The 27008-nt window shown below is 44.5% G+C and overlaps 2 protein-coding genes across 4 annotated transcripts; one reads left to right on the forward strand and one right to left on the reverse strand.

The window, feature by feature from the left end:
• Nucleotides 1-577: 577 nt before the first annotated feature.
• On the reverse strand, nucleotides 578-5297 carry chmp2bb (charged multivesicular body protein 2Bb). Its single transcript, XM_076982426.1, has 6 exons — nucleotides 4948-5297; nucleotides 4361-4452; nucleotides 3633-3827; nucleotides 3160-3262; nucleotides 2835-2941; nucleotides 578-2371 (listed from the first exon to the last, which is right to left on the reverse strand). Exons 1-6 carry the CDS (start codon nucleotides 4979-4981, stop codon nucleotides 2258-2260), a joined length of 645 nt encoding a protein of 214 aa, XP_076838541.1. The 5' UTR covers nucleotides 4982-5297; the 3' UTR covers nucleotides 578-2257.
• A 144-nt stretch (nucleotides 5298-5441) lies between these two features.
• creb1a (cAMP responsive element binding protein 1a) lies at nucleotides 5442-16143 on the forward strand. 3 transcript variants are annotated; one of them, XM_076982425.1, is made up of 8 exons: nucleotides 5442-5461; nucleotides 7166-7264; nucleotides 7714-7860; nucleotides 8270-8370; nucleotides 8570-8709; nucleotides 12656-12838; nucleotides 13322-13475; nucleotides 14648-16143. In XM_076982425.1, exons 2-8 carry the CDS (start codon nucleotides 7175-7177, stop codon nucleotides 14790-14792), a joined length of 960 nt encoding a protein of 319 aa, XP_076838540.1. In that variant the 5' UTR covers nucleotides 5442-5461; nucleotides 7166-7174; the 3' UTR covers nucleotides 14793-16143. The 3 variants fall into 3 exon arrangements, with proteins under 3 accessions (XP_076838540.1, XP_076838538.1, XP_076838539.1); XM_076982423.1 differs by lacking the exon at nucleotides 5442-5461 and adding an exon at nucleotides 5468-5614; XM_076982424.1 differs by lacking the exon at nucleotides 5442-5461 and adding an exon at nucleotides 5621-5820.
• The last annotated feature ends 10865 nt before the right edge of the window (nucleotides 16144-27008 follow it).

Below are 27008 nucleotides of genomic sequence, written 5' to 3' on the forward strand. Positions count from 1 at the left end.
GATTTTTAATCGCGGCACCTGGAATTGACAGCACTACTAATCACTAATAATGATACTCCATAATAGAGACTGGTGGCACTCCACTGGTCTCTGGTTCCTCTAATGCTGGTACTGGCAACCTGCAGGTTGCATTTAGAGAAATGTGGTTTTCAGACAGAGCTACTGATTGCCATATTCCCCTTTCCTGGAATCTGACTTATTATGGACACATTATGATAGGATGGCTGAAACACATACTGGACCACCAGGATGTAGACATTTTACACAGTGTAAGAGCAGGACACAAGATCGCTGTGTACCGAGTCTAAATTTAAACAGCCTGACAGCACAGAAGCCCGAGCACTCATGCACTATAATATAATGCAGAGCCGAAAGGTGCGGGTTTCCCTGCTGCGTGTAACCTACTTGAGATTCTTCTCTTCAGCAGACACAGAGGCCACCGGTATGACATGACTCCACACTGCCCTCTTGTGACGGAATTAGTTAATGAACATTTTAGAAGCGTCAAGTATGCAACAAAATTTGGAGTGACGGTATAATATCTCAGTATAACTAGGAAACACACAAACAAAACAGATAGCTGAAAAGGATTTTATTCATGGCTAAGAAAGTAAGTTTTCAAATCTCCTTAATGTTGAACAAATAACTGTTCGTGTGTGTTCATTACCCATATTCAAAACTCTGATAAATACATGGCTATGAATATGAAACAGAAAAAGAGTTCCCAATCGCCCACATTTGCGCTATTTACACTCTTAAATAATATCCCAAAGGATACATGAAGCCTTCCCCTAAACACAGTATTCTGAGAGTAATTACCCAACACGTACGATGGATTAAGTCTGGCCTTGGGTTAAAGCGAATTCAACCAAGACTTGCAATTACTAACTAAATCCCATTGTTGATTGCGACTCTTAGTTGAAAATTCAAGGACAGACTCAATCTTTGGCTGGGGATGCTTCCCTGAATGTGTAAATCCAGGGATTAGGTGGCTAGAAATGAACTGAAAATGGGGTAAAGGGGTAAAGGGGGTGCATATTCTTCACCAAAAAAAAAAAGGGCACTTTCATATTTCTATTAGAGGTGACCCTCGGGGTTAGCAAGTCCCTCGAAAGTGTCCTACTTTTACATATACCTCATTAACCAGGACTGTCAGGATGAAGGACGAGATTTTAAAAAAAGGCAACTGTCAAAAACGGCAGCAAACTGCCACATGAAATACTGCAACTGCCAATGTCACCATTCTGTCACTACTGACAACGCCAGCACCCGCCTGTGCTCTGGTGCCCACGCAATGATTGCTCAGAAATCATGAAATAAAACAAACAAAAAAAAAAACAAACAAACAGCTAATGAATGGTTGGCAGTAGAGCTTAAAAGCCAAGACTTCACATGGCAAAGCTAACTGGGTGGGTTTCGTCCCTGGCAACCTATTGCTTTAGTGTGTTGAGCATGTCTGGCTAAATAACCCCTTGAGATCTCATTACTCACATCCTAAACATGAGTGCAGTGTCAGTCGGCCACAAGACACCACATCCAAACCCCGCCGCTGCTCTCCAACCTGAGAGTGGGGGACATGGGCTGCCTGCAGCGCGTGTGTGTGTGTGTGTGTGTGTGTGTGTGTGTGTGTGTCTCAGTGCAGACTCTGTGCCAGGAGTGTATCAAGGTTATTTTGGGACAAGACAACAAAAAAGAGGATGACGAAACAGATGGTGATTCTGAGCCCCAAATCACAGTGCCACTAGGTTCCAGTCACACACCTCTCTGCAGAGACGTGATGCATAATGTCAAATTGTTCCACACTCAAAGACGCGTTTGATATCTTTTTTCGACAAGTTTTCATTTTCTCAGTGCAAGAAATCAGAACAAGGGATTTGTGGGCATGCATTTATAAAGCTCTTATTTTAGCTGCATTCCTGCCTCACCCCCTACACCGCTTTCAAAACAAATAAGAAAACACAGAAAGGGGCTGTGCATGAGTCTGAGCGCTGGCTCCTTATGATGAAGCCCCACATGAAAACGGAGACAAGGTTTGCACTTGCCCACAGTGGCACTTAATCCCAGAGTAGGCGTGTGTGACTGAGAACACCAAGGCTGAGCATCCAGGTGTGTGTGTGTGTGTGTGTGTGTGTGTGTGTGGGCTTAGTGTATTCACTGAATGTGTGTTTGTGTTTTTACATTTTACATCTGTGTGTGTGTGTGTGTGTGTGTGTGTGTGTATCTCGCCAGGCAATATGGAGACGTGTGTGTGGGAGCGTTAGTCCACTCCGAGGGCTTTTAGCTGTCTCTCGATCTCCTCATCCGAGATCCCATCTGCTTTGGAGGTGGAGGCTGTGGGTTTGGCTCTGCCGGCGGAGGGAGCGTGGACCATCTGGCGAGCAAACAGGAAGGGCGCGGCCTCGCTGTTACGGCTCAAGATGGAGGTGATGCAGCGAGGAACGAGACACAGCCTCCAGAGGCACACATAGGGCTAGAAATCTCACAATATCTACACAGCCCAGCAAATCAGTGGGTGAAGGGTAATGACTATGATGTGCTTTACATTGCGGATGCAGTCACAGGGGTCATGTGATCAACACATCGCTTACGGAAACTACATTGGTGCCACTAGATGTAAATGATTTGATTCAATACTGGTGGCTATTTCCCTGATAATTGCACAAATAAATAAATATGTAAATGATTTCTTTCTAAAGAGCATAATTACACATAAAATATAAACATGAGAAGTGGGGAAAGGCGTTCTAGTACATGAATGTAGTTTTTTTTGTGTAGTAGTTTATCCAGTTTTGCTTATTCTCCAGGCGAACTTCCTGCCAGCATAAACTTCTCACCTTTCCTGAGATCTCGATGCCGATCTCATCCAGCACCTGATTCACAATGTCCTGAGATTCCTCCTCATCACCGGAGTCTTCAAAGAGGTCGTCCAGTGTATCATTCACTGAGAACAGATGAAGTGACACTGTGAAAATACTGCAAACTAATTTACACATCACAACGGTGTATCACAGCAGTGGAGAACCTCTGATCATGTCAATATATGATCTGTCCCATTGCATTGCGGATTATGTGGCCTTTACTGATATTCAGGCCCAGTCATGTGATCAAAACATCACCGATGCCCCCTACTCTACTGAAGAATGTTAGTGTAAAGCTTACTTATTTCTTCAGTCATCTCCATCTTGGCTGTCTCCTTCTGGAAATTCTGCATGGTCTGCAAGGTCTTCTGAGGATCCATTTTCTTATTAACCGCCTGCATCGTCTAAGAAAACAGATACATGAGGGAAGAATGTATCCATTCGACATATTGATACAAAGCTGGCGAGCACATGAGTCATGCTCCACATTAATGGTCCTCAAGTCCTCCAAGTTCACCATTATACATTCAACTGATCAATTCATTCTCAAATTACATCCCTGTAACAACTTCTATATATAAAATTATCCGTAGGTAATTGCAACAGACAAGGAATGCACTTCATTCTTGCGAATACATCACGTACTAGAGCGAGACTGAAACGAAGCCCATCCAGCCACACCCCGCCTCCTCTACCCCAGGCCCGCCTCCAACCCCGCCCCTCTGATCCTCAACTGCCACTCCCACCCCACAGCTCAGTGTGGTGATGTCATACTTTTGCAGTGGCGCCCATGGCTCCGGCCATCTTCATCTGTGAGTGCATGAGCTTGGTCTGAGTGGACATGGACGTGACTTTGGAGCTGACGGCGTACGTGCGCGTCTTCTGCTTCCTCAGCTGCACCAGCTGTTTCGCCAGGATCTTACACGCATCCTTGTTCCCCGTTTTAGCCATTTTCTTTATCTCCATCTCCTGTGGTCGCAACAAGCAATAACGAAACGTTCAGGGAAGGTAGTTTCACCAAAAACGCAGACACAAAACACTAAATAAATTACTGTAGTGTAAATAAGTTCAATAGGATTCGTGTAAAAAGCAGTTAATAAAAGTATTTTAATACGTGTCGGAGAATGTAAACTACAGCTGTATGACTGGGTGATTAAGATAACGTAAAAGCCAAAAACAATTATGCCATGACATAAATAACAAACGGGAATGGTGTGACTAAATCAGATACAAACAACAATGACACGCATTCAGCTTTTTAAAAAACAAAATCCTCTCCAACAAAACACTTTCAAGACACTATATAACGAAGTGTAAAGGAAACTGAAACCGGTCACTAACTGGCAGTGTTTGGTATGTACTGATGAATGTTAATTAGGAGAGTCTTAAACGCTTCAGAAAGACTCGGGAGGCTCTAGACTACCACACGAGTGTGATCTGTGGCACGGCGGGGTGTGTGTGAGCTGTGGCGGGGTGTGTGTGACAGGGAGGCGCCGTCCCACCAGTTGTTTTTCCTGTTTCTCCAGTGCCGTCCGGTCTCGCGTGATCTGTCTCTGTGTCCCTCGGAGCTCTTTGGTCTGCTCCTTAATGACGTCTGCGGTTTAGGAGACCTTATCACTGATACAGTTTCCATTATAAACGCATTCATGAGTTATAAAGTCCGAAGAATAACAGTTTTAACGAATAGCCGGTCGAGTTATAACTCCCAATAACACTGACTCAACCGGTCCGCTTTATTCTCCATGGCTGAGCTGCCCACCATGATGTTAAACACTTCAGCCGGAGTTATGAGGCTGGCGTAGCCCAACATTACTGTCAGGAAAACACTACCAAGCGAACTTAGCTAACATTGGCTACCAGTACCACATGACAATGACAGTACCGCTCATTTACTCCAGGTTAACCATTTATCTCTGATACTTTCCACCACTTAGTGACCTGTGGTTTTAAGATTGAGGGGAAAACAGTCGCTTGATAAGTTAAAGCTAACTAGTTAGCATTGTCGGTAGCCTCTTGGTTAAATGGGATGCTTGGCTTGTTTTATTGACAATAAACGAAAGTCCCATTCTAATTTCGTGAAGAAACTTACCGTCTACAGTCTTCTTCTTAAACAGCGAAGCCATTGTAACAGTATCAACTGGTATTAAAAATAAAACTAAAATATTTTAGCTATAAGACTTTCTATCGTACCGTCTAACAAAATGTCATGTCTATTTCCTGGTTCTTCCTCAATGGGCGGGTCAAATGACTGGCGAAAATATCGGTCCTCACAGACCTCTGACTTGTGATTGGTGCAAAAACGTGTCATGTTCGGTTAGTCCAATCAGAGTCTTCCATATGCAAAAACCCAAGATAAAATTACACTTTTGTATTCCTCGTAGACATAAGCAGACACGAAGATGTTTAGCTACAAAAAATACACACGTATATATTAAACCTCTATTTGTATGTTATATTTTGGTGTGGGTTAAAGTATGATCCCGGGGACTTTTCTTTGACGCATGCGCAAAAGAAAGAGCCCGTCGCTCGCGCTCGCCCGCCCAATCGGGTCTCTTCGTGTCCCGCTTCGACTCGTTCCGGAAGCGCGTCGGCCGCCGTCGACGGTGAGTCAGGGCCGAGCGTCGTCCCCCTCGTTCTCCGTGTTGTTGTCCTCGGTGACGCGACGGAGGTGTAGCCTGACGCGGTCTCTTACGTGTCGGACTGAATAAAAGTGGAGCTCCGAAGGGCCCGGGAGTGACGAGGAGAGTCCGTGTTGGGTAAGGAGAGACGCGCTCGCGGCGCGGAGCCACAGCGCGCTAAACCTCGCTCGCGACGCTCGACGCGTTTCCCCAACAAAGAGAATCATGGCGGCGGCGGGCATGTTTCACACTCGAACCCTTCAATGAGTCAGACCGAGCCGAAAGAAGGGAAGGGGGAGCGGGTCCCACGAATGTATCGACACACCATCGCGTTTTGTTTTTGGGTTTGTTTGTTTTTCTTTTTTTAACAGACAGCAAGTTTTAAAAACTGCGAGGTGATCATGTGCCATGATCGTAGTGAGCGCCACCCGATTTAACCAGCTGATAAAAAAGACAGTTTTCCCCGAGCGCGCTAGCCTGTGGCTCAGGGTGGTTAGCTACGAAAATAGCCAGCTAGCTCTTTTAGCAACTGCGAGAACCCGGAGCTGCCCGACAGCTAGCTAGGTTAGCCGTGTAGCTTAGCTAGCTAATCGGACGCAGACCCTACCTCGGACTCCCCCAGACACGTTGGGGTTGGTTTTTTTTTTTTGCTGGAGATCTTTGCACATAAATGTTGGTGTGTAGTGAAATAAACATGTTCACGCTCTTCCACGTGGTTGTGTATTGCAAAGTGCTGCACACACATTCAGATTCGCATCGTACTCGCCTCTCCTATTACGAGACATCTAAAACTGGCGGCCTGTCCTCCACGGTGCCCCATGTTCCCTTTTTTGTTCATTTCACATGTTTGATTGTTGTGAATAACCGAACCGAGAAAAACGGGAACACTCAGAATCGCGCCCAGCGTTGTGTGTACGGAAGTAAAAAAGGCGGCAAAACGGAGGCGAGTTTGATTTGACGGCGGACTGACACGCGCAGCCACGTCGTGTTTCCCCTTGCACGTGCCTATGCACGTGCGCGTTTCCCAGGGATAATTACCCTAATCCCCCCCCCCCCCCCCGTTTTCTTAGTGTACCTCAGCAGTCTGCAAGGGCCGATAAAGGTTACAGCTAAATGAGTGTAGGAAATCACAGCGCTTTAATGAAGCTGGGCGACTAGTCACGTCCTAAATGGAAGCGCCCAGGAGGAACGAGCGTCCCATATATTAATACATTATACGGCGCTCAATACATGGCGCAGGTGCCCTTAGCTGTACAGATACTGGCCTGCTTCTCCTGCTGGCTATTTCAGAGTTAGTTGCAAACTCACTGAAAAAAGCAGACATACTACTTTTATTATTAACATAGGAGGTTCAGTTAAAATCCTACTTGAAATGTTGACATAGATACTCCATTAATATACACAAGTAACCATCAAAAGCAAACAAATCAGTACTTTCTATAGCTTATGTCGTCTTCGGACAGGGACAATGGAGTGTTTTCTTAATTAGCTTGTTAACTGGGACTGGTCCAGTGATGCTGATTCTTATGACTTTCTGTAGTATAGCTTTGGCATTTGGCTTAAGCGTTCTAGCTAAACATGAACAGGCTTTTCTGAAGCCTATGCTATTTTGAACAGGCATCCATATTGATTTGTTGTTCTACTCTTGGACAGGCAGTGGTTATTGAGTGTAGCCCCAACTCTCCACAGGTTTTCTAAATGACCATGGAGGCAGGAACAGATGTCCAGCAGGGTGGCGACACTGCTGTCTCGGAGACGGACACCCAGCAGATCGCTACCTTGGCTCAGGTGAGCAGGCCGGGTGGAACAGCAGGCAGAACACGGCCTTTCCTCACACACACACACACACACGTGCGCACGCATGCATGTCCATGTGTTCATGTCTCAGCTCAGCTTGAACAAGTAATCCTTCGGTTATAGCTGCATTCTGTACAAACATTTCAGTTTTGTACACAGGACAGAGCCAAACTTTAGCCATTTGGCCAAAATTGTGGCTTTACCACAGAAAAAAAATATTTATTTATTTATTTTGCATATTGCAAAATCTGGATCTAGTTTCCCAGAAGAATTTTATCATGAGTACCATAGTAACCAGAAGCCTACCGCCACCACTGCGGTCCTGCCCGAAGCCTCTCGCAACTGTGTCATCGTCAGAGAGTGGGAACCCTCTTGCCAGGGTAGCTCTCGATGAACGCCTTTCCTCAAAAGGACCCCACTGCGGCGCTGCTTTTTTGCAGGTTTCCATGGCGGCGGGGCAGGCTTCGGCCGGCGGCCCGACAGTTACTCTGGTCCAGCTCCCCAACGGTCAGACGGTGCAGGTTCATGGGGTCATCCAGGCGGCACAGCCCTCCGTCATCCAGTCCCCACAGGTCCAGACAGTACAGGTGCGGTTGAGCAGGAGTGTTTCTTCTTACTGCCACACCACACACAGATCGGAGGGGTGTGTGTGTGTGTGTGTGTGTGTGTGTGTGTGGGCAGTAGCTTGACACGTGCTGGTGTGATTTTTTTCCTACTGCTGCAATGTCCAGTCTTGCCCACAGAGTGCAGCAGTGTAACAGCACACATGATAGTTTGAGGGCTGAGTAGTTTGAGTAGCGGACGTGGTAGTTTGAGTAGCAGACGTGGTAGTTTGAGTAATGGACGTGGTAGTTTGAGTAGCAGAGTGTCTCTGTTGTATGGTATTTTTAGTCTTGTGTTAGATAAAACTAGTGTGTTTTTATCTTTAGTCAGTTTTAAAGAACTGTTTCTTTATTGTAATTAATGCTGTATAAAGCTACTGTATGTCACTCACAGATCTCCACCATTGCTGAGAGTGAGGATTCCCAGGAGTCCGTGGACAGTGTGACAGACTGCCAGAAACGCAGGGAGATCCTCTCCAGACGCCCATCTTACAGGTGTGGGAATTGTAGTTTTCCACCTCCCATGGTTGCATTCCCTCATTAGTTTCAAAATGAATCCCACTGATCGTGAATTGACTCTCCATACGTATTGCATAATTGAAGTTTTGCGTTTGGATTGCAGTGGGATTCATGGTCGTCATCCCAGTTGGTGCTTGTAGCGTGATTTTGAATTTCTACCGTTTCCCCATAACAGAAAGATCCTGAACGACCTGTCGTCAGACGCCCCCGCGGTGCCGCGGATAGAGGAGGAGAAATCAGAGGAGGACGCCGCCCCGGCCATAACGACGGTCACCGTGCCGACACCCATTTACCAGACAAGCAGTGGACAGTACAGTGAGTACCCAGCGTCCCCTCAGAGTCCCTGAAAGCGAGGGACGCGCTCAGCCACGTGTTGGAGCAGCGCACCGCCACCTCTGGCTGCTCCCCTTCTGCACCGTATTCGCTGATTGAGCGAGCCGAATCGGCCTCGGTGGTCAGCCGTGAGGGAGTCTTTCTGATTGGCTGTTCAGTCTAAATTTGGCTATGAATGAGGTAATGTAGACGCAGGAGCTTTTGTCATGTTGTGGCGGTATCTGCTGAGGCAGTGTGGTAAACGCATGTGTTTGGCTACACGGGAAGTTGTTTTGTTGTACTAATTATCTGGGAGGATAGGTGGAGTGTTTGTCATCACCGTGACCTTGCAGCGTAGAATTTTATGGAAGAGCTTAGGAAGAGGTGTTAGTCACTCAGAACTTGGTATATTTGTTATTTTAGAAGCCTGCACCAATTGGGAAAAGTTGGTGTTCTTTTTTTTATGCGTGTCGTTGGTCAGCTGTCATCTGTTTGGTGTGTGTGAGTGTAAGTCATGGGTTAAAGTTCGCCGTCACTACGACGGATTTCAGTCATTTGATTTTTTGGGGGGAAAATTTCGTCAAATCATAATAAACCACACAAGCGCGTGATATCTGTTTTGTGGCCGAAATATGATTCTCTCACTGGTGCTCATCAGCACTGGATGGATGATGGCGGTGTCATTTGATTGACTTGTGGGTCCGCCTTCAGATTTTCGGACATTACGTAGAATCAAATCGATCTTCATTTGAATGATTCCATATCGATTTATTAAACCTGAGATCGATCTTTAGAATTGGCCAATTTCCCCCGCATATGCGTACCGTTTTAACGTCTCGCGTTTTATCTCGCGTCACGTGCTTGAATTCCACCTTGTTTAGGTGTATGAACCCAGCAAACATGACTTGGTTCATTGTGCTGAAGCGCAGTGCCTGAAGTTACAAAATTCAACAGGTGCACATCCTCCTGAATCGACAGCGCACGGGCGGAGCCACCGCGATTACGTCGTTTTCGGTGCGCGGGCCATCACACCCGTCGCGACGCGTCAAGTATAAAGATGTGAAGTTTACAGTTGACAACTCTTTTCTTTTATTTTAACATTAATACAAGCGAATTCACTCAACAGAAGTAAATAGCTGAATCCTCTCTCTCACTCTCGCTCCTTGTGTGCTCTCCCACTCACACATACACTTAACTTAAAGAAACAGTAACCCAATAATCCCATTATCATTACAATATTAAAAAAAGAATGTAACTGTTGTTCACAGTGTAAACACTAATATCTTAATACATTTTAATAAAGTTTGAGTGTTCCTTGTATCATTACAACATTTCACATTCAAACTACACTTTTTATTGTAACTGAAATTTCCCTACAAGAATCGATATTGAATCGGATCGAATCGAAAATCGAATTTAATCGGGACCTTGTGAATCGGAATCGAATCGAACTGGGAAATCAGTGGTGATACCCACCCCTATTCCTTATACTTTCTCCGAAACGATATGTGGTAGTAGAAAGAAACACCCTGACGTTTACCTGAACATTTACCTGACGAATTTTAATGTTGCATTGTGTTTCAGGTTTGAAAGTGCTGGAATTTAGGCTAAATACTTGAAAATGCTTGAAATTGTAACTACTTCGTTTCACAACAAATATCTGTCTGACTGAACAGTTCTCTTGTATTATGCTAACAAATACGAGCCTCTTGTAATTCACTCTACGATTCGATTAGATTACGATTCAGAGGTCTGCGATTCGATTATAAAACGATTATTGATGCATCTTGGTAGTAGCAATCCATGATGAATTAACTTCAATTTTATTTCCATTTTAAAACTCCCATTTTATTTTATATTTAATCAAACGAAAGCAATATGGCAAGTACAAGGCCACACTCCAGAGAACTGAACAAAGAAATACAAACTGAAAAAGTGCACCTGTAGCAGCATGTTTGCAGTAACTTAACAGATTTCAGCAAATGCCAACTCTTAACCAACATTATGTGCAAACAACAAACAAAATATGTGGTACCAAAACGACAGCTTCCACACAAGAGTAGAATTATGTGCTAGCAGCTGACTTAAAACAATAATGTGATAAAAAAAAAGCAAATTATTTCGAATCATTTCGAGTACATGTATAAATATTTAACTTAATTAAGTTTAACGTGCTGGGAAATATAGAAATGGACCTTGAAAGTGACGTACAAGTGCTTTAATTCCACCTTATAAAGGTGTATGAACCCTGCAAACATGACTTTGTTCATTGCGCTGAGGCGCGGCGCACGCGAAGTTACAAAACTCGAGAAGTGCACGACCTCGCAAATCAACAACGCGCGAGACCCTCGCGCACGGGCGAAGTCACCGCGATTACATAATTTTCGCCGTGCGGACCCTCGCAAGTATAAAACCAGGCTTTAGTAAGTTAGTGTCGGCTGGATTTGTCGGAGATACCCGTCGCTGCAGAAGCAAAAGTCCAGGGGGTGGAGCTGGATCTTAGATCCAACCCCTCCCACCATAGTGTTTTTATTGGTCTGAAGTAACTACGCAGCACTAGTGTAACTAGTAAGTAACTAGTGAAGCACTACGCAGAGTTGTATCAGATCAGCCATTCCAAATCACAGTTGTCGTCCTAAATTGCTATTCTTATTTACTCACAAATCACAAATGTGAAAGTAGGTTAATAATAAACCAATTTTCATCTCGCTAATGCTAGTAACTAGTTTCCTTTGGTGATTATACTAAATCTGACTATTTCTGCACAAAAAACCACTGTTAAGTTTATCTAATCTAGGTGTCTAAGTAAGTGACGGTAAAAACTGATGTTAGAAGACGAGCGGTTAGATAAACAGAATACAGATGTATTAAATACTTATGTATGTTGTGTTCTTCATATTGGACATAAACTGTTAAATTAATTCGTGTTTGCTGTAGTTACTTCAAATTTGTAATGGTTGAGCTGGACAACCGCGCATGGACATGTCGAGGGGGGTTATTCAGTAGTGTGTGCATGTAACGGCCATGATCCTCATTAACCAGTTCACTGAAAAACTTCACAACTAATATAATGCTATTTATATTTTTCCATCCATCTATAGATGCATATCACGGTTTTGAAAAAAGGACAGACACTTTCAGTTGTGCAGTGCACTACTTGTTGCAGTAAATACCACTGTCCATTCTGCACACCTGAAGTGTACCGTCCTAACGAAAAATATTTTTTATTAAAGGTAAAAAAAAAATGAAATAGTACATATTTAAGAAATGTAATGTACTTTATTATGTTGGCAATCACAGATCATTATTCCTGTCTACTTTTACATTTTCTTGTATAAACTTAAAAAAACGTGTATTGTGTTATTTAAATAACATTCAAATAACATTTTGATCTTTAAACGGTAAAAGGGTGAATTTATTGGATTTCTATTTCCTGGTCGGAAAACGTAAGCGACATGTAGGAGGAGTTGGATTAGATGCAGCTCCGCCCCCTGGACCGACCAAAAGAAACTATGGCCGGTGGGAGGAGTTGGATCTAGATCCAGCTCCACCCCCTGGACTTTTGATTCTGCAGCGACGGGTACTTGATTTGCCGCTCCTCTTGCGTCTTTATGTGTGCAGCTAACGTCTAGACAATCCATTGTTGTCATTTGTGAATCGATTCTGAATCGTCCACGTTGCGCATCGAGATGCATCTAACAATCGAAAATTTCCCGCACCCCTAATTTATACTGTGTGTTGCTCAGAGGTTCTCTTCAGGCAAATTAAAGCCTGATGGTGTATATTCTCTGTTATTCCCTCTTTTATCGAAAGTTTGAAGTTTTAAAAGTTCTTCTCTTTGGAAAGACCAGACAGGTTTTTAAAGTCTATCCAACAGCAGTGGTGTTTCTTCTCTGGCTGAGGCTCCCCCCCTCCCCCCGTTCTAAACAGCGTTCACTTCCTCTCACAGTCGCCATTACGCAGGGCGGTGCCATCCAGCTGGCTAATAATGGGACGGACGGCGTGCAGGGCCTCCAGACCCTCACCATGACCAACGCGGCCGGCACCCAGCCCGGCACCACCATCCTGCAGTACGCTCAGACCAGCGACGGCCAGCAGATCCTGGTGCCCAGCAACCAGGTGGTGGTTCAGGGTGAGTTCTCCTGACTCCCACCAGGGAGCGCTGTCTTCAACCAGCAGCTGCTCCAGTATGACCAGCCCGTTAGGGCCCAGGACTGCCTCACATGGCAGTGTTCTAGTTCTTAAACATTTCCAGAGGGTGTTCCCAGAATGTGGATATTTCATGAAATAGTGTTTTCCAGTTAGCTAAATTACTCGAACCACACATTAAACATGCCCCTCAGGAATCCTGTTATGTTTTAGATGGTGGATAATTTATTTTCTCCTTTCAAGTTGCATAACTAAATGGAAAACTTTTTTTATTCTGTTTTATTGGCCAGTTGAAATGTGGTCTCAATGCAGCTGTGGAGATTTAGTCTATGAGAATAAGGGTCTCGATACGCAGGAGTGCACAACCCAGAAATCCGTGCAGTCCCTGTGCGAAAGCTACACTGTGAAGTGTGCAGGGGTAGGGCCCGGGGTTCTCCGGCTAACACGCTGTCTCCGCCCCTCGCAGCCGCGTCTGGTGACGTTCAGGCCTACCAGATCCGCACGGCTGCCGGCAGCACCATCGCCCCGGGTGTGGTGATGACCTCGTCGCCTGCCATGTCTGGTCAAGGCGGCGCAGAGGAGGCCACACGCAAGAGGGAGGTCCGCCTCATGAAGAACAGGTATGGCCCCGCCCCCTCCCTTACAGCCCCCAGAGGAATGGGGCTTGTCTTTGCTGTTGCTAGGGATATTTTGGCCTCTTTATTATATGGCCAGGTATTTATCATTTGTAGGGGTGTGACGATACACTCAGCTCACGAGACGAGCTGAGACACGATATTGGGTTCACGAGACGAAACGAGATTTTAACACGTGCATTTTGAAATGTTTTATTATAACTCTTAACATGCATGATGTAAGCATGAACGTCTTCCTCTACAAATTGAAATTAAAATAAAATTTCATAAGTTACAATAAAATTAAATATTTCTCCTTTTTTCAAGCGCAAAAAAAATATTACAGTGAGTCCCCGCTTAACGATGGGGTTAGATACTGAAAAGTCCGTCATAAAGCAGTTTTCGTCGTTAAGCGTGACCCTAGATTTAGATACGCTTTGATCGTAAATACAGTATAGAAAAAAACGAACAATGTTCTCGTGCGTACAGCGTGAGAGCGCGATCGCGTTGCTGAGATGGGCAGCAGTGGAGGTCGCGCTGCCTCAGCTTATCGTACACAGCACTCCACTACACTCCACTGTGCTGCCACTGCTCCTCCGCGCACCGTGCGAAATATTAGCAAAGTGCAAAATATTAGCGAAAGAATATTAACATGTCAGCATATTAGCATCCCCACACAGCTCCCGATATCCTTTGCTGTCTCAACTTGCCAAAGCGCCGTTCTGTCCCTGCTACCTCTGTTCAAGTGAGATATGTTGATCTGAGTACTGAGCTGTGGTGCTGCTGTAAATGTCTCTGCATCCTGCTCGTATTAACCGCCATGTACGGCATTATTTTCATACAATGTTTGCATATGGTCTGCGTCTTATCAGTCACTCTTGCCATTTATAATTTCCGCCGGGTACCCAAAATGCTGCCAAACAAACAATTTGAAAGTGGTGGGGCATCTTTACATCTCATGAAATCTCATGACACGAGATCTCGTCACACCCCTAATTATTTGTGATGTATAATGTATAGTATTGAGGGTAATTTGCCAATTTGCTGTTTTTTGCTCCATTTAGAAGAAAGTTGTGGGATTTCTTTACAAAAAAGTTTTGTGGATTGCCTCTAATCCACGTAAAAAAAAAAGACAATTGTGGTTGTTCTCTGACTGTAATGCCATGTTTCTGCCACAGGGAGGCAGCACGGGAGTGCCGTCGGAAGAAGAAGGAGTATGTGAAGTGTCTGGAGAACCGTGTGGCCGTGCTAGAAAACCAGAACAAAACCCTCATTGAGGAGCTCAAAGCACTTAAGGACCTGTACTGTCACAAATCTGAATAACTCATCCCCCTTCACACACACACACACATACACACACATACGTGCGTCTGTGTCTCAGCTTCAGAGAGACCTGTTTTTTTACTCCAGGTTCTAGAGACAGAGACTCTTGCCTTCTGCACATAGCTGGAGTGACAGTCTTCTCTTTTTCTATCAATCTTTTCTTTTTAAAAAAAAAGGCAAACAAAAAAAATATATTATTGGTCTGTACGAAGTGGGGGAAAAATCTACAGTGAATGAGTGACTCTAATAATTTCCTTTGTTGTGTCTTGTACAAAGAAGCAATCCTTTTAAAAGAACATGCATCCATGTTTTTGACACGCTTCTGCCCCGTCCCCTGACACATTTGTGAGGATTGTGTCAGGTTGGGGGAAGTTAGAGTTCTCATGCTAAAACCTAAAGCATCTGAAGACAACCTATAACTGAAGACTGGAAGCACCTTGTGGGAGCTGCTGTCGTAGAGAACGGAGAGGCATTACGTCTTCATGGACACCATGGATGAGGAATGCAGCTGATTTCAACTTCAACCCCCCATGGGAGATGTAGTTCTTCCGGTGTCACTGAGAGTGAATGGGTTAAGTGAAGTGAATCAGCATTTTAACAGCCGTACTCTTGTTTTACTGCTTCTGTTACAAACACTTATGTTAAGGAAACTTGCAGATCAGTTCAGAAATGTATGTGCCTCTGTTCTGAGTTGGTCTTGCACTTAATATGACCTGGACCGGGTCCCCCCCCCCCCCCCATTTCCTTTTCCTCCAGAAATTTAGCGGTTTTGCTTTTGTTACAAAAAAAAAAAAGACAGAAATTTTTCTTAATCTGGACAACGGTGATAAATTATTTTGGATGTACAGTCAGTGTGGTCTCTTAGAAGCTTTTCAGTAGCCACTTGAGCTACAATTAACCCGTTAAAATCTTTTCACCAGTATCGACATTGTAACCATGGGACCGTCATGCCAGTTCACCAATGCCCGTTTTCAGGAGACAGTTCATTAGTGTCCACGTATTCCGCATGTAATTGACTCAGAGGGATGCTCACCCGCTTCTGCTCCTACGAGCTCCCTTGGTGTGACTGCACGGTGGAGGTTTAGCTGATCTGAGGTCAGTTCAGTGCTTTCCTTTTTAATGGTTGAGACCCAGCTGTGGATGCTGGGAGAGTGGGGGGTGTCTTGGGTAAAACTATCTGGAATTCTTTGCTGTAATGAAACAACATGTTTTTCTTCTGTCTTCTGCCATGAAATGTAGCCATCTGTAACAATATTATATGCATCCTACTTTTTAATCTTTTTTTTCTGTTTATTTTGTGTATTTTTAATAGATGTGTGTCACCTGTACGTAATACAGTGGAGAGAAAGCCGCACTGGGCATTGTTTTCTTTTAATAACCACACTTATGGCAGATCTTGCCAGCCAAACATGTTGACTGTGTGTGGGGGATGTTCTCCTTTTCTGCACGCTTTTGCCGATACCCACTCCTTCCTCCACAACCAGGTTCACTCCGTGCCTCCTCGTCTTCGTTCCGCACCTCCTTCGTCCTCGTCTCTCGTCATCCTCGGGCGCTTGCGAAGGTGAGTGTTTTGAGATTCCCCGCCAGCGTGCCACAGGCGGTCAGGGCCAGCAGCTCCGACGCGGTCCGCCAAAGACGGTCTGATCGTGCGACCGTCTTGCAGCAAGACGACGGCGCGAAGGTTCAAAATGTATTTCTGGCAGCTTACTGCCGTTTCTTGCAGCTAGAGGCGTTTCCTTTAAGTGGAGGGGGTCGTACCTCACTGCTGGTTCTGTTTTATGGCAGGGACGTGATAGTCGGCCTGTGTGCTCCTAATGCCTGGGATGTGTTTGGACGACGCGTTGGAGAAGAGCTTCAGGCTTGGTGCACCACTCGTCTGTGGTGGGGTGCACTTTGGCTTCTCCGCCCCTACAGGTGTTTTATAATCATTTTTTTATAGTATTAACATACCTGTAAGACCCACACAGCTTCAAACTGGGTAGGGGGTGTCCTAGTAGGCAAAGAACCACAAAGCGTGCAGTGCACAGGGACTTGAGAGTGCTGGCTCTGGGGGAACTGCACCACGGCGCTCACTGTGCGTTTGGCGCCTGTGCCAGACCAGAACCCCCCCCACACACACACACACACACACCCCAGGGGAAGGGAGGTGGATCCTAGTCCCAGCTGCTCCCTCCCCTTGCGTCTGCTGCCCGAGTGCCAGCACTGGGAAAGACTCACACAGCACGGCGTTCCTTTTGAAGATGGTCATAACGTGGGAGGACCAGCATACAGATCCAGCTGTCCGTGCAATGCTGTAGAGTTCTGTGCAATCAGTGCATTTAGATCCACCAGCAGCCCTTAGCTAATGATTATCTTTTAACCTAATGTGAGAGTGTAATTAGGATGAGGGGTGCTGGCTCTTTTCCCCCAATGAATAGGGAAATTGAGTTTGTGTGACTGTAGCTGCCTGATTGTTATCCGTCTATATGCTGGTTTGAGGGGCATTCACGGCTAAACGAGATGAGCATACTGGAAGATCATCGACAATTATGACCCTCAACAATTAATACTGATCTGCAAAATTATTAGACCTACAAATGACCAATTAGCCATCTCAATAATAATTACCCAGCATTCCAGTAAGAAATGATTCCACAAGGGTTTTATCATTCCAATTAGAAAACAATGAGAATCTACCACTGCACAGCTGTGTGGTTAGAATGATCAGAGCCACTAAGTATATACAGTCCAGTCTAAGAATGTGATGCAGACAGTGAGAAACGATCAGATGAAGAAAAACGGAAGCTTGTTTGCACAAATCAGTTGCCATGCCAGTGCAGATCTAAATATATATACCGAAAGAGAAGAGAAGATTTTGAGATATAAACTAAACTACCATCAAGATCATAGTTCATCTGGCAAACACTGACACCACCCCACTGTGGTGGGTGCAGTTCGGCCATCGGTTTCCCCACCTGGTCATTCTTAGTTGGATGTGATTAGTGAGCATTGATATGCACAGAGTGATTACTGTCATCCAGCTACAGCTGTGTCAAGATGGCCAGCTGAGATTACCCACTCAAAGCCACATGGGGGAGGAGGTAGATGATTCTCTGTCCCTGTCCTTCCGTTCGCCCGACTTTCCGTCTGCTCTCTTTCATAAACACATTTTTGAAACTCCACCTGAGGGTCTTGAATTAAAAACAGTGGAAAGGAATTAGTGCTATGCAGTGATGTCTTGTCTAGAGTCTTCCGTTTAAAACTATGGAGGCAAACACAGCCGTGTCCGACATTACAATTCAGGAAGGTCGTCATGTTTGAACTGTCATGTATTATTTTGCCATCCTGGGATTTAATTTATTTCCATGCATAAAATGCACGTGTCTCATTAACGGTTCCCACAGACGGCAAAAAAATGTTGTAATTAAACTGTAATTAAATATCAAATGGTATGTGAATACTCTGGAGATTTCTTTCTTGATCTTGTTACTGACGGTTGAAATGAGGATTTAAAACGGGGTTCAAAAGAAATCAAGGATACCATTTAAGGCAACAGCGTTTAAAACTACAACCTCATAGGCCTAAACGTGCATCCGTCGGTGCCTACAGTGCGTGCACTACCGAGATCAAAGCTTCCCTTTAGTTTCAAAAACACCGGCTGGGTTCACTGACTCTTCTCTCAGTTCTGCTATGATTTTTTCTGTTTCTTGTGTTAGAACCGGTCGTGTACATCAAGCTTCTTCATTCTAACGGGATACATTCGCAGACGATTATACTTGCACAGTACAGATCACAGTACAGAAATTAATCGAATTCATATTATCTATCTACAGGTCTACACACAAACTTCCATTCAGCCGCTTAATAAAAGCGCCGCGTCCGCCTCGAGCCCTTTTGTCAAATCTGAGACGCTCCAATTATTCAATCACTGAAGGCGCGCGACCGCGCCGGTCGCGCGAGCGCTTGTTTGAGTGAGGCCAGCGTCACGGCGGACGGCACGAGGGACGGGGACAAATCAATGAACGCTTGTTTACTCTTTTCATTCGCAAGGCTTCACGGTTTTTGTGTGCGGACATTTTTCTTTCTCAAGGCTTCACGGACTAGATAGATAAAGAGGTTTTCCCAGAGTTGAGTTATAGGAGTTGAGTTAGAGTTGAATTCGAAGAGTTGAATTATAACTGCATGGTTTCTATAAGACAGCACATTGCCCAACCCATGCTAGAATCTGGCGAGGATACCGGTTTTCATTTAGGTGTGATTGGTAGATCTGGTCATTTTATCGCATCGGATTCATTTTGGTCCGATAAATAAAACGACAGTGTATGTTGCTAAATCCATATGATCTCTGACAGGCGAATCAACAAGGCCTGTAACATATAACCCTGAATTTCCAACAAGTTGGCGCATGATTAAATGCGGGTCTTTTCGCATTAACCGTTAACGCGTGTATCTGCACAGCAAACGAGGCGGTGACAGTAAACCGGCGATGACGAATATGTGTATTCCCGCGACACTGACAAATCCTATTTTCACCCTTCGGACTCCGCGCTTCCAATATGTGTCCAGACACATTCCATTTTTCTTTCAATAAACAGCCCGCGATCCCCCGCCGAACGGGTAATTCTTCTGGATCATTTGGCCGCGCAAACCGCCCAGATTTGAGCCGTCAAATCAAAGGCCCCCTGCAGTCCATGGGATTTAGTGCCTTCTGGACCGGAGGTGCTTTCTCTTGTTAAGGTGCGAACTGGGCGAGTGGCGGACATTTAATAATGCGTAATAGTGTGGTTAGCTTTTGATTAAGAGTTAACACATGTACAGTAGCCTATGTATATTCGAAATTGACTATTACTTTAGTGCATACTAGTAGTATATTTTGTAAACTATTGCATACCATGTGGTAGTACAATGTTCATTCGATTTGTAAACTATTGCATACTAACAATGTGGTAGTACAATATTCAAGTAAATCCTATGGACAAACATTTTAGACTTAACTCCATGCCTTGTTGCATTCCAGTGTGTATTACACCATGAAGCTCTTTCCATATATTGTTTATGGTAGTATGTCGTCCAGGTATATTATGAATATTAGATATTTTTGTTTTGGTCACGTAGGGGAGAGTGGGGTGAGTTGTGCCAGTTTTTACTTAAAGTGACTTTAAAGTGAGACTATGACAGTAATGCTTCCAACTAAAATATGTACATATATTTCAGGATGTGGGGCATCCCTGGAATCAGTCACTTTGGATGTGAAATATAGTATTCACGAAATACAGCTTTTTGAAAAAATGTGGTCTCGTGGCACAACTTGCCCCCAGTGCGGGGTAAGTTGTGCCATTGGAGAGAATACATTGGGGTAAATTGTGCCATTGATTACTGAAGTAAAATAATATATTTTGATCTCAAGAACTGGAATGCTATATAAAAGCTAGACAAATTCAATACAAAATTACTAATTTAAGGTTTATTTAAAGTTACTTTACAACATCAAAGGCTAATTTTCTACAAGCCTATTGTGCCACATGAGCACACAAAAGATAAATTTTCTTAAACAAGGCCTAACACTTCAGAACAAAGTTCAATTCAAAATGAAACAAAAACAGTAGCAAATATTACGTTTTTTTTAGCATAATTAGCATATATCTTAATTTTTCCTTATTGATCCATTGCAGTTTACATTTACATTTGCATAAGTTGAAGCTATACGCTTTAAATAAGTCCAGTTCTTTTATATCCTATTTCTTTTCCATCTATCTTTTTCTTCTCCATGTTTTACTTTAATGACATCCTGCATATGCTCATCTCCCTCGCCACCTGACCAATAGACTTCCCTTCTCCACCTCTTCACTACTCTGTCCATGTCCTCTAGAGGAGTGGAAGCCCTGCATGTCTTTCTCTTATAACTCCGTGGCATGATGGTCTATTTCTATTTTGGGTCTAAAATTAAGAATGTCACATAGTTTAAGTGATTAAATATAAGAATACAATGTACAACTACAAAAAAAACAATATGTTTAAAATATTCATAAGTGGGTGTGAGTTGTGCCACTGGCACAACTTACCCCAGGCCCTATGGCACAAATCACCCCAACCCCACCATTTGGGAAAAAATGCATCATCCAGTAGTTTTGGGCTAACATCATGCTAGCTGCATAGACTCATAGTGTAGCTTACCAAAGTACTAAAACATGTGTAAAATGTTTTCATACTTCTCTATAACTGTTTGGACACAACAATCAAAAATCCTTGATCATAGGAATTTTACTTTGAAAGGCAAAAAACAGTTTTTTGAACTTAAAAGTGCTTTCCTCTCATGCAATGAGGCTCTCTTCTTTGCAGGATGAGTAAAATGAATGTTTTTTCAAAAATTAATGGTCACATAACCAATTTCTTCTCTGGTTCCCTAGAAACAGGGGGTGGCACAACTTCCCCCCTGGCACAAATCACCCCACTCTCCCCTACTGTATTCTACACACTTTGTGTGTTTCAGTCAGTACACAAGCAGTATGTCATGTACGCCATCTCACTACAGGAACAACAAGTGAGAGACCATGTGGCTTCTTGTATTGTTTTCTCTACGGCAAAATGTCTGGATACGGTTCAGAAGGTCCCGCACTTGTCATGTCTGCCTTGTCACGCCTGTTTCAGAACCTCAGGAATCAGTGCGCGGACATGTTTCTGCTCATGAGTGTGTCTGCGAACAGGCCTCAGAATGTCATCAAGTGATGGACATCCACTATGTTCATACCGTGTTGGCAGCAAGCTGTCTCTTGCCATTACCTTTTCATAAAGGAGGGCTGGCCTCCCTCTCACTCTCTCTTTCCCTGGGTGTTCTGCTACTGATAGACGCTCCTATTTGATCTCTGTTATGCCCCGTTGAAGATCATATTATGGGGGGAACCCTAATTATAGGTATGTGTACTATTATTGGCTGGGAGTTACTGCCTTTTTATTGACCTGACCCTGCATGTGCAGAAAATTGAAGCTATTTTCAGTCAATGATGCAGTTTCAACAAATTCACAGAGGTTATGGGCGCCGGTTATTGACGCTAGTGGAATACATTGAAACTGGGATGAGAAATGCATAGAAATAAAAGCAGGCAATTTTAAAGTCATCTCAACAGAATCCCTAATGCTGATGCACAGTGATAGTGCTCTGAAACACTTCATTTTTAATTGTTAGTGGAGTAAAGATTCACAGGTCAGTGGTCAATAGTGCCTGATCTACTGAGACACCCAGGGTATTGAAAATCTGTGTGTGTGTGTGTGTGCGCGTGTGTATGTGTAATGGAGAGAAAGATTGACAGAGAGAGAGAGATAAATGAGAAAAGAGATGGACAAAACTAAAGCTATCGAGAAGGAAATAGTTGAAGGGAGAGATCAAATGAAACGTAAAAGTCAGGGTGAGAGGGCGAGTGACCCAGAGACGTGACAGGGGTGAGAGAAAGTCAGGTGTTTGAAGAAGGACCAGCGCTCCAGCCAGCGTGGGCGGAGCCGGGGGAGGCCGGGGGAGGGGCCAGTCTTTGGCCCGTGATTAATGGCTGTAGGCCTGAGCTGTTGACCTTGAGAGCTCCATTACAGGTGGCTGCTTATGGTGGTGGAGACGGAGCAGATGGTCTGCACTAACCTTGCATATCAATGGAGTTGGACACATTACCCAGGATTAACTCAGTGTCTCAGCTCGACGTCGCTCCTGCCAGGGGGGCATTTAGATCCACTTATATACGCATACTGTATGCACATAGTATATTCATCACAGTCAGTCAGGGGCTGTTCGTAAACCGCCCATCAGGATTCAGCTAAAGGGCTGCGTGCTACAGTGTAAAACCTCCTGCACACATACACAACACAGCATGTGGTGGTTGGCAACTTTAAGGTTGAATATTTTGTCGAGGACTTTATTTGTGGTGTTTTGGGACAGGATGTTGTCTTTGTAATGAAGTGAATGGAATAAAAGAGTAACCAGGCTTAGAATGGGTTGTGCCCTGGTAACCATGATGAATTCTCACAGCATCACGTTCGTTTATATGAAGACTAAGCCAGGGCGACATCACACCCCAGATAGTGACATCAGTAATGGAAATCTCCAGACGCAAGACACCTCACCCCAGTGATGATCTCAGGTTATGACATCATACTGACACATCTAAAAGTATAAGTGAACTCAATAACCTCAGAACTGAACACACACACTGATTTCAAATACTGTGATGTATATATACATCATATTTTGTGCAGTGAAATAATAGCTTTGCTATAGGCACCATTCCCAGTAAAATTGAACAAAGTGCATTGAGACAAATATTTCCACGCTTGTATTTTGCATGCAGTTTAAGCAATGCGATAGTTCTTCCACACAGACATTTTTGTTTGTGTACATCCCGTGTGGACGTTAATCAAAGAATCAATTAATATGATGAATAATCGGCGGGTTGCGCCCCGCGTATCTTCCGCCTCCTACGCCGACCGTCGCGGGCGAGTCTGGGCTCGCTTAGCAGTTTATTATCCATCGTGCCTCCTACAAGCACGTTTGACCTTGACACCAGCACGGCGGGCCCGGTGAGCGGTGTGGAGAGGCAGAGAACAGAAAGATCCGAATCCTTCCCTGAATAACAAACTGCATTTGAAATGCTAATCAGACCCACAGGATGATAACGAATACCTGAGTCTCTCAGCTGTACCTGCTCTCCACTTGGGGGATGACACTTTAGGTTTAATTATTGGCTGCTGGTTTAGATAGCTGAGGCTGGAACACAAGGAGATTTGTGTATTTCTGTCAAGGTGGCTTGTAAATGAGCAATGTATGCTGGTCATCGCTCTTTGAAGAAGCTCTGATGTTATGCAGGTACACACATCATGATGAAACTGAACACGCACATTGATTTCAAACACAGTATGGATGTTTTGTAATGACTTGTGCCACATAAAACACACCAGTGCCGCTGTTTGTTTGACAATGCATATACCTTTTAGCTTAATTAAAACACACACACACACACACACACACACATTAGTTGATCCATTGCATTCTGTCTTAAATGACAGACACCAGTTTTATATTAATAGCACCAATATTGCAGCCGGTGTCAGCCATCCATCAGCGCATTATCACCAGGCGAGCCCCATTCACATGGAGTAGGCGTGGCCATTCATCACAGGCGAGGCGAGACCCAGCAGCATCTACGTCTTTACCCAAGCACCGAAAGAACCTGAGACGACCACTGTGCGTACAGAGCCAACAGCACAACTCCATCTCTGTGCACTTCCTTCATGCGGAGGGGGGCGGGTCGCTCAGTGATTGACAAACACAAGACCCGGAAGCCTGAGATTTCAGCCCCCCCACTCCCTGAACTGTGCTGCTGACAGAACGTCCTTCAGACGCCTATAACTCACGCAATAATCACAATAATCAGACCACACGTGAGCGATTTCTGCTTTCCTTTTAGACAGCGTCTATCATAAGCACTGGATATGGTGTGAAGAGTTAATTCTTAATACTTAAATATTTGAATTCTTAACCTTAAAAATGCTAATACAACTAATAAGGCGCAGCAGCTAGGAAGCAGTTATGCAAATAAATAAATTATTAGATAGATAAATAAAGCCAGCTGGTCTCCAATAGATTTTATTCGATGTTGCCTTAGCATTTTCCCCTGAAATACTTGTTAAACAGCAATAATGAAAGCTGGCCAACCATTAAGGAAAATGAAGGTCATAGCAGGTCTCTGCAATCTGTCTGCTTCAAAGAGCTGTTTTAATGAAAAAGAATTCGGAAAGCAACATTTCCATTAAACTGCCCAGCCAGCACTAACCGAATGCGTTACATTTACATCACCTCGTGTAGGTTATTGGTAAGGCTGCGCTTCACTTGTGTCTCCTCACCTCACAGCTTATTTTGTTGATTTGTGTGAACTAGAAAATGTACTGTACCGAAGCAGGAAAAAAAAAGAGCCAAGAGAATAAACGCTCTTCAGTCCTTGTTCCGCTCGGATGCTCCACATGCTTGTTCCCATCTCCTCATAGCCAGGACCAGACTCTGGAGCAGACTCCAGAACAAACTCTAGAGCTGACTCTGGAGCAGACTCTAGAACAAACGCTAGAGCTGACTCTAGAGCTGACTCCAGAACAAACTCTAGAGCTGACTCTGGAGCTGACTCTAGAACAAACTCTAGAGCTGACTCGGGAGCTGACTCTAGAAAAAAACTCTATAGCTGACTCCAGAACAAACTCTAGTACTGACTCTGGAGCAGATTCACTGTCCAGACGAGTAATGATCTTGTGCACTGCATTCTCTGTCCTTAATCGATTTGTCTTTAGGAACCTGGTCTAACTCAGAAGGCACTCTGCCACAACCTCCATTCTGTTTGGTTGCTTGGCGAGAGAGATGTGTTTGTATGTGTGTGGGGAGGGGGGGGGGGGGGGGGGGGGTGTTCCATTTGGATGAACTTCGGGTGCACAACAATCTTTTCGAATCCATTTGAGCTTTAAGTGCACTGGAACAAGAGAGGGTAGTAAAATAAAAAAGATGCGAGGGCTGTGTTTCTAAAAGCATTGGTAGCCCAGAAACCTTGTTTGGACAGACACCTGTAGTGGCTGTAGAGAGGCTGATATTGATGGTTCCATTTGGGGACTTTTCTGTCCATCATCAGTTCAGCACCATCTAATCATGAGGAACAGCTCTTCTGGACTGTAAACTCAGTGTTCATCAAGATTGTTTGGATGTGATGACAACAAAGATGAAACGAACTGAAAGCACATGAATGTAGTGTGTTCATGTCATATTGATCACTACACCCCTGTGAAACAGAGATAAAGGTTACAGCTTCCCTTTGATCTGTGTGCATGACTGACCTCTGACCTAAGATTTCAGTTGCCTGATATGAACCAAAAGCCCATTGACAGTACGGCCATCTTTTCTGCTCTCTCTCTCTCTCTCTCTCTCTCTCTCTCTCTCTCTCTCTCTCTCTCTCTCTCTCTCTCTCTCTCTCTCTCTCTCTCCCCATCTTTCCTCCCCTCTCTCCCTCCTCCCCCCCATGATGAGGAACACCCTGCGGCACAAGCGTCTCCGCACATTCTCATAACGAGGAACAAACAGCAAAAACACTTACTACCGCAATAACAATCTCAGCGCCGGCACGTAGAAAAGGCAGACGTTAAAACCGCTAACGGCATTTAATAGTCCCCCGAGATCGTAGTCCAACACTTCCCCGCCATCTCTCTTCTCCAAGCCCTCTGCTCTCGCACCTGCAGGCTGGGCAGTAGCGTTTGTCCACATATGGAATAAGCACTGCTTCATCGCACCGTCTGCACAGTGGCCCCAGGGCCGGTTTCTTCTGGACGCTGAGCGTGCGTTCTGGCACGGCTGGGGTTGCGTCTGGATGCTCTAAATCTTGGGCCTTGGCGTCACCGCAGGAAAACCGTGGCAACAGCGCTGCACAAACACACACTGCAAACGCACATGGCGGTCATAGCTTGTTAAAACTTTCATTCGTTAGACGCATTAAGGTGGTAAAGGTATAAAAGAAAAAAAGCCAAACAGCCCCCAAGACAGGTGCCCCAGGCCCCCAGAAAGGTCAGTAGTGGGATGGCGTGAGAAGGTTCATTGAACCATGGACCCTTGTGGACTTTTAGCATCATATAAAGGTCAGCGAACAGAGTGAAGTCCCATTAAATGGTTGGCTACTCAGACTTGAACTGAAGTTATGCAGATGTGGCATAGATAATGACAAATATGAAGCATTTTCTGAAAATAATGGAATAATTGCATAATGTCTGTAGAGATATTTAGCAATGTATACCAGTTTAGTTCCTGTGAATCTCACTTCTGCTGAGTGTATCTCACTTGGCTAAACACTGGTGAATCATGGGCTGTTTCCATCATTTCAGCTGTTGGTCATAACGATGAGCTCTGAAACTCCTCCTTGAACTAAACCTTTCAGTGCAAAAGGTCGTGAGGAGAATCAAGAGTTTTATCCTGTCGTTTATGGCGATGATCATTGTCAGAGACGTCAGGGTTTTGAAGGGCAGACCTTGAGTCGCTCTAATTGTAAACAATTACCCTGTCACGCCTTGGGCACCTCTGAATGTGTACTTCTCCTCCATTACATGTGCCATTACAATATTAACAATGCTTCTGTCAATCTTAAAACATTGCCTTGGATATATATATAGACTAAAAAGAATAGACTCATCTTCAAAACCACTTAAATGCTCGAGAAAAAGGCTGCCACGCTACAT

Source organism: Brachyhypopomus gauderio, chromosome 20 (assembly GCF_052324685.1).
Source record: "Brachyhypopomus gauderio isolate BG-103 chromosome 20, BGAUD_0.2, whole genome shotgun sequence".
NCBI classification, from domain to species: Eukaryota; Metazoa; Chordata; class Actinopteri; order Gymnotiformes; family Hypopomidae; genus Brachyhypopomus; species Brachyhypopomus gauderio.